General features: G+C 40.9%; 1 protein-coding gene across 1 annotated transcript; it reads left to right on the top strand.

The window, feature by feature from the left end:
• The first annotated feature begins 2,071 nt into the window (after positions 1–2,071).
• Positions 2,072–7,152, top strand: LOC149498433 (uncharacterized). Its single transcript, XM_089717319.1, has 4 exons — positions 2,072–2,116; positions 5,811–5,900; positions 5,979–6,812; positions 6,910–7,152. The coding sequence occupies exons 1-4, from the start codon at positions 2,072–2,074 to the stop codon at positions 7,150–7,152; spliced, it is 1,212 nt and encodes a 403-aa protein (XP_089573445.1).
• The last annotated feature ends 369 nt before the right edge of the window (positions 7,153–7,521 follow it).

Here is a 7,521-nt window from a genome sequence, read left to right as displayed (position 1 = left end):
AGCTGCAGGAGTTATTAGACAAAGGCTTTATCAGACCCAGTGTATCACCTTGGGGAGCACTGGTATTATTTGTAAAGAAGAAAGATGGATCTTTTAGATTGTGCATTGACTACAGACAACTGAACAAACTGACAATCAAGAATAAGTATCCATTGCCTCGTATTGATGATTTGTTTGATCAGTTAAAAGGTGCAAGTATGTTTTCTAAGATTGACCTCAGGTCGGGATATCATCAGTTGCGTATAAAAGAAGAAGATATCGCTAAGACTGCATTCAGGACCCGATATGGTCACTTTGAATTTTTAGTAATGCCATTCGGTCTCACAAATGCACCGGCGGTTTTCATGGATCTCATGAACCGCGTGTTTCATTCATATCTAGATCAGTTTGTGGTGGTGTTTATAGATGACATTTTGGTCTACTCCAGAGATAGGATTGAACATGATAAACATTTACGGATTGTACTCCAGACACTGAGGGATAAACAGCTGTATGCCAAGCTCAGTAAGTATGAGTTTTGGCTGGAAGAAGTTTCTTTCTTAGGACATGTGGTATCATCTGAGGGTATCAGAGTGGATCCTAAGAAGATTGAAGCTATTGTTGATTGGAGACCACCCAGAAATGTCACAGAAGTTCGAAGTTTTCTGGGTTTAGCCGGTTATTACAGAAGGTTTGTAAAGGGATTCTCCATCATTGCATCACCCTTAACAAGACTGCTGAAGAAAGAGGCTAGATTTCATTGGGATGATAGATGTCAGCAGAGTTTTGACACTTTGAAGACCAAGTTGACTGAAGCACCAGTGTTGACTCAGCCAGTGTCAGGTAAAGACTTTGAGATTTATAGTGATGCTTCTCATATTGGGTTAGGATGTGTACTTATGCAAGACAGGAAGGTGGTAGCTTATGTCTCCAGACAGTTAAAGCCACATGAATTGAATTATCCAACCCATGATTTAGAACTGGCAGCCATTGTTTTAGCATTTAAAGTATGGCGGCATTATTTGTACGGTGAAAAGTGTTACATTTACACAGATCATCAGAGTTTAAAGTATTTACCGACACAGAAAGACTTGAATTCAAGACAACGGAAATGGATGCAGCTTCTGGCTAATTATGATTATGTCATTAATTACCATCCTGGCAAAGCTAATGTAGTAGCTGATGCCCTTAGCCGGAAATCATTGTTTGCTTTAAGAACAATGAGAATCAGCATGGAGTTGCACCAGCAGGGAATTATTCTAGCACAGATGCAAGTACAGCCATCTTGGGTTCAGGAAGTTGCAGAAGCACAGAAGCAAGATGCACAAACAGCACTATGGGTGAAACAAGTACAGGAAGATCATGGTGGGAAATTCAGATTGGATAACAGTAGAGTCTTATTCTATGAAGACAGAGTTGCTGTACCGCAGACAGGAGAGCTTAGACAAAAGATTTTGCATGAAGCTCATAACAGTCCCTACACAATGCATCCCGGTAGTACCAAGATGTATCAAGATTTGAAGAAAGGCTATTGGTGGCCGGGCATGAAGAACGATATTGTACATGTTGTAACAAGATGTTTAACATGTCAACAAGTCAAAGCAGAACATCAACTGCCATCTGGTTACTTCATCCAATAACAGTGCCAACATGGAAATGGGATCAGATCATGATGGATTTTGTTACTGGCTTACCTCAGACGCAGCGGAAGCATGATGCAGTATGGGTGATTGTGGACAGATAAACTAAGTCCGCACACTTTCTACCAGTTAGGATGGACTATTCTCTAGACAAGTTAGCAGAAATTTATGTTAGAGAGATAGTTCGACTACATGGAGTTCCATCATCCATTATCTCTGATCGTGATCCAAGGTTTACATCGAAGTTTTGGGGTAAACTGCAGGAAGCATTAGGAACGAAACTGCATTTCAGCACTGCTTTTCATCCGCAGACAGATGGCCAGTCAGAAAGAGTAATTCAAATATTGGAAGACATGATGAGATCATGTGTTATTGAATTTGAAGGCAGTTGGGACAAATATGTCTCTCTCATGGAATTCGCTTACAACAACAGCTATCAATCGAGCATCAAAATGGCACCATATAAAGCATTGTATGGCAGAAGATGCAGGACACCTGTATGTTGGACAGAACTTAGTGAGAAGAAGATTTTGGGTCCAGATTTGGTTAGAGATACAGAAGAGAAAGTGGAAATTATTAGAAAACGGCTAAAAGAAGCAAGTGATCGACAGAAGTCCTATGCTGATTTAAAAAGAAAGGACATTGAGTATTCGGTTGGGGATAAGGTATTTCTAAAAGTTTCACCATGGAAAAAGATCTTAAGGTTTAGACAAAAGGGTAAGCTAAGTCCTAGGTTTATTGGTCCATACGAGATTGTTGAACGCGTAGGACCATTAGCCTATCGCCTAGCATTACCTCCAACCTTAGATCGAATCCATAATGTGTTTCATGTATCACTGTTAAGGAGATACAGATCAGATCCCTCACATGTGTTATCAGCAGAAGAGATTGAAATTCAGCCGGATCTCACTTATGAAGAAGAACCAGTTCAGATCCTAGCCAAAGAAACTAAAGAATTGCGGAACAAGAAAATAGCATTGGTGAAGGTTCTTTGGAGGAATCATAAAACAGAAGAAGCAACTTGGGAATCTGAAGACACCATGCGACAACAATATCCGCAGTTGTTTACAACAGGTAAACTTCGGGACGAAGTTTTTATTTAGGAGGGGAGAACTGTAACATCCTCTTGAGTTGAGTTGGGTTGAACCAAACCTGGTTGGGGTAGAATGGATGATAAGTGGACTTAGTTGCATGAAAAGTTTAGGACTTATTGGCATCACTATATATAGCTTGGGTATGAAGCTACAACCTTCTTATAAGTGAGGTACCATGTAGAACTTTTACACACAAAAATCACTTTTTCTAGAGTCTATCTGTTCCTTTCATTTTCACTTTCCCATTTTCACGTTTCTCATTCTTTTCTTACTTTTCCCTCCCATTTCCTTTGCCTTTTCACTGTAATTAAGCATTAAGTCAACTCTAAGTAAGTAAATTCTTTGAAGTTAAAGGTTATTCAATCTTTGATTTAGCTATATTGGAGATGAATCATGAGAATTCTTGTGTGTAGGAGAAGAAAGTTCAAAGGTAGCAGAGAAGAGAAACTAAAAACAGAGCCCCAGCTTTGTGGCAAGAAAGGTTTGATATCTCTTGTTATTCCCATGTTCTTTGCATGAAAATTTTGTGGAGTGTTGCTCATGAGATCATATGTTGCTTATTGTTGAGTGAGAGGATTGCAAATGCTGAAAACAGGGGATGGAATGAGTTTATGCTGAACCAGAGTTTGCTGGAAATTTTACCAGCAACTTCATCTTGATTTTGACCCCATTTAATGATGGAACTAGGAATTGTCATAGAAGAGTTATTTGTTCCTCTATGTGTTATCTTTACGTGGGCTTTTGAATCATTCAATTTGGAGTTGTATATTGAGAGTTATGGCCAAAAGAATACAGACTATACAGTCTGGAATCACGTCGCGCGCGCCGCGCAGGCTGGGCAGCGTGTCGCGCTCGCGAATTCCACATGCGCGGTCGCGACTTTGGCCAGAAGCTCTCTGACTCTCAGTTTGCGCATTTCGCGCTCGCGAACTCCACAAGCGCGCTCGCGACTTCATCTCGCGCTCGCGACTTGTGTTGCGCGGTCGCGACTTGAGCCAGAAACCTCTCTGACTCTCAAATGGTACATCTCGCGCTCGCGAGGTCTGAAGACGCGCTCGCGACTTGGTCTCCCGCTCTCGACTAAGGTTGCGCGGTCGCGACTTTGAGCCAGAAACTCTCTGACTCTCATTTGACATTCTCGCGCTCGCAACTTGGCATGTCGCGCTCGCGACTGATGCTTTGACATTCTTTTTGTCTTCATTTCATATGCAATTAACTTCCTTTGCTCATCATGCATGCATCCAATCATTGTAAAACAAAAATACAATATAAGAACATGGATTAAAACAACATGTAAGCATTTATATGATGTGAACTCAAATCAATAGGATGAACTATGAAGTTGTAAAACCATTTATGTGCTATTGTGTTACATTGTTGATATGCTAATATGAAGCTCCATTGAGGTTGGGTAGAAACCATGTAGATAAGGCTATGTCGCGACATAGAATAGCAGATCTGCGCCCCATACAGTTTGGAACTCTGGCTACAGGCCGTTGAGTGGATATGATTATACAGGCCATAGCAGCCAAGCATACAGTATTCATACAGTTTCCTACAGTTTATCTTATCACCTCGGTTTCACTATAACCTTATGGAGCCATACAGATATTTTTAACTTGCTATTGCATGAATCATACAGTAAAATAAACAGTAAGAAAAATCATTAAGGTAAAATGAAAGCCGCATGTTATGTGTGATTATATGTGCTTACATAATGCTTTTTGCTTATATGTGTGCATATTGTTGTTTTATGTTGAGATATCCACTGAGCTTTAATAGCTCAGCGAGTTACCTGTTTAACTCGCAGGTTTTGAGACTGGTCTTTTAGGCGTCAGCGTACAACTGCAGCAGTTCATCTATAGAAGACTCAGTCTTCAGGGTAGCTCCCTATTTTGATGTGTAACTTTTATTTATTCTATTCATGGCATGTTCAGGGCACACAGTTGGGCCCAATTCACTTTAAAAACTTGTATCATGTATATCAATATTCAGTACACTATTAATGTAAACAGCTTTTGTATACTATAATAGTCAATAGTCAGTATGATATCAGCATGTCAGAACATTTAAGTCAACTAGTTTGTATCATCTCGACTCGGTTCATTCGGGTTATTGGGTGGACCGGGAAGGGGTGTTACAGTGTACATATGTAATACATGTTCAAATTTAATGATTTTATGTATATAAATTATTTTTTTAAGTATGTTGTCATCACAACATTGGTTTGTTGTGTTTTATGAGCACCATTGAGTTTTATACTCAGCGCATTGATTTTATCACGCGCAGGTTGGAGATTGTGCTTGTTGCTTAAAGACCTGAAGAGTAGCATCAGAGCTGAAGAGATATTTTGGTAGTTACTTAGTATTTTTTTTTTTTTTTTTTTTTGTAACTAAGAATTATGGCATGTATAAGTATTACATTTTTGGAGACTGTATTAGTTAATTTATAACTTAAGCTTATTGTTGTAAATTATTTTGGTGTATATATTGGGAGATAAACTTGGAACTTATTTAATGGTTAGAATATTAGAAGTTGATATGTTTAAATGCATCTATTTAATTAGTGAATATTAAAATGTTATTGAGGATATGAAATGATAGAAGTGCTATTGTGTTGTTATTGGAGTTTGATGGGGTTTGGAGTTTGGAATTAGGAGTGCTTTGTATTCATATGTTTGGCAACTTCTATTTTTAGGGGAAACTCTTGCAGTTTTTCTGTAGGACTCTCCCAAATCATTTTCAAAACAAAATATTATTACTTGCTAAACTTATGAATACTAAGTCACTTCTAATTCATAATATGATTGTATGATTTATATGTAGGTTAGGACGGTGCCTCCGGCACCGAATGTGGCATCCACCGTCGGGTCTTTCTGGATCGGGCGGCGGGTGTTACATTTAGTGGTATCAGAGCATAGGTTTAGGCGGTTCTCGGACTATATGCATATATAAGAATTTATCTATTTTGAAGTGAGAGTATGAGTAATTTAAGTTAAATACATACCATATTGATTTGGTTTGGAACTTCTCTCTGATGCGAACCTTTTGGTCTTTATAGGAGTTGAGTGATGTCTCAACATCTGTCTGATGAGGAGGTGGATAGTTATGTCCCTCCTAGTGGTGGTATTCCTGTTGGAGATGCCGCTAGTGGTGTTGTGGGTTCTGATGCGGAGCACGCCTCGAGGGTGGGGCAAGCTGCTGCAGGTCCTGCTGGGCCTAACCAGGATACGTTTGTTCAGCAGTTAGTTGCTGCTTTGAGGTAGGCAGCGGGAGCTGTTCCCCAGGCTCCAATTACTCCAGCCCCTGTTCCAGTTCGTCCCCCTATTGAGAAACTGAGGAAATATGGAGCTGTTGAGTTTATGGGTAGAAAGGATGATGTGGCTTCTGCAGCAGAGTATTGGCCCCAGTCTGTGGAGAGGATATTGGAGCAGATGCAGTGCTCACCTGTAGACAGTTTGGTTTGTGCCACTTCCTTATTGAGAGAGGAAGCTTACCAGTGGTGGGATACTGTATCACGGACAGTTAGTGCGGAGCAGAGGACTTGGGACTTCTTTCTTTCTGAGTTTAGACAGAAATATATTGGGGAGCTTTACATTGACCAACATAAAGCTGAGTTTTTAGAGTTAAAACAGGGCAGAATGTCTGTGGCTGAATATGAGAGAGAGTTCATCCGGTTGAGTAGGTATGCTACTAAGATGATTCCTACTGAGTCTGATAGATGCAAGCGCTTCAGGAAAGGCTTGCATGATGAATATCGCATGCATCTAGTTGCTCATCCTCATACATCATTGTCTTCCCTAGTGAAGGCAGCTTTAGAGCTTGAGGAAGTGAGGAATGAGCAGCAGGCTAGGAGGCAATGGAGTCAGCAGGGTCAACAAAAGACGTTTCAGGGTATGGTATCGGGACAGACTTCTGGGGCTCAGTCTAGTAGTAAGAGGCATAGAGGTTCATCACAGACCTGGTCTAGACCGATTCAGAGACATGGACAGGGTGCTCATGGCAGAGTAGCTCCACAGACCACATCTGTTGCTAGTGGTGGAGGTGCTACATGGATTGATATTCCGACATGTACTCAGTGTGGAAAGAAGCATCTCGGGGTTTGTAGGAGATTTTCTGGGGGCAAGCTTTCGATGTGGGTCTACAGAGCATTTGCTTCGAGACTGCCCTATGACTTTAGCTAGTGCAGCTCCTCAGGTAGGGAGGTCGGCTCCTTATGTTTCGAGAGGCAGAGGCAGAGGTCGTGGTGATACAGGAGGCACTGGGAGTCAGAGGCCAGTTTCAGAGACAGTGGAAAAACTTGAGTCCAGAGCACCTGCTGGAGCGTATGCTATCCGGACTAGGGAGGAGCAGGATGCCCCAGACGTTATCATTGGTACATTCTCTCTCTTTGATATTTCTGTATATGCTTTGATTGATTCTGGCTCTACTCATTCATAATTAGGCATACATGTGAGTAGATTGGGTAATATGCATGCTGATATGTTAGAGCATGGTATTGAGGTTACTAATCCCTTAGGTCATAGTGTCGTAGTTAATCGGGTGTATAGAGATTGTCCATTGGTAATCTATGGCCATGTGTTTCTGGGAGATCTAATAGAGTTGCCTTTCCGGGAGTTTGATGTGATTTTGGGTATGGATTGGTTATCTAGACATGGAGTTATGATTGATTGTAGACTTAAGAGGATTACACTCCAGACTTCATCTGGTGAGGAGATTGTAGTTGTGGGTGAGAGGTTGGATTACCTCTCTAATGTTATTTCTGCTTCTACTGCTAGAAGATTGATCCAGCATGGTTGTGAGGCCTAC

This window comes from Jatropha curcas, chromosome 2 (genome assembly GCF_041381405.1).
Source record: "Jatropha curcas cultivar XTBG-Jc1 chromosome 2, XTBG_Jcur_1.0, whole genome shotgun sequence".
Lineage (NCBI taxonomy): Eukaryota > Viridiplantae > Streptophyta > Magnoliopsida > Malpighiales > Euphorbiaceae > Jatropha > Jatropha curcas.
The sequence above is the reverse complement of the archived record's forward strand: the minus strand, read 5'-3'. Positions and strand labels throughout refer to the sequence as shown.

Bases quoted from the DNA above. Each gene is read 5' to 3' on its own strand.
- LOC149498433 (XM_089717319.1), top strand. From the start codon at position 2,072: ATGGCACCATATAAAGCATTGTATGGCAGAAGATGCAGGACACCT. The intron at 2,117-5,810 runs GTATGTTGGACA...TCTGATGAGGAG, and splicing joins GCAGAAGATGCAGGACACCT to GTGGATAGTTATGTCCCTCC. The intron at 5,901-5,978 runs GTGGGGCAAGCT...GCTTTGAGGTAG, and splicing joins ATGCGGAGCACGCCTCGAGG to GCAGCGGGAGCTGTTCCCCA.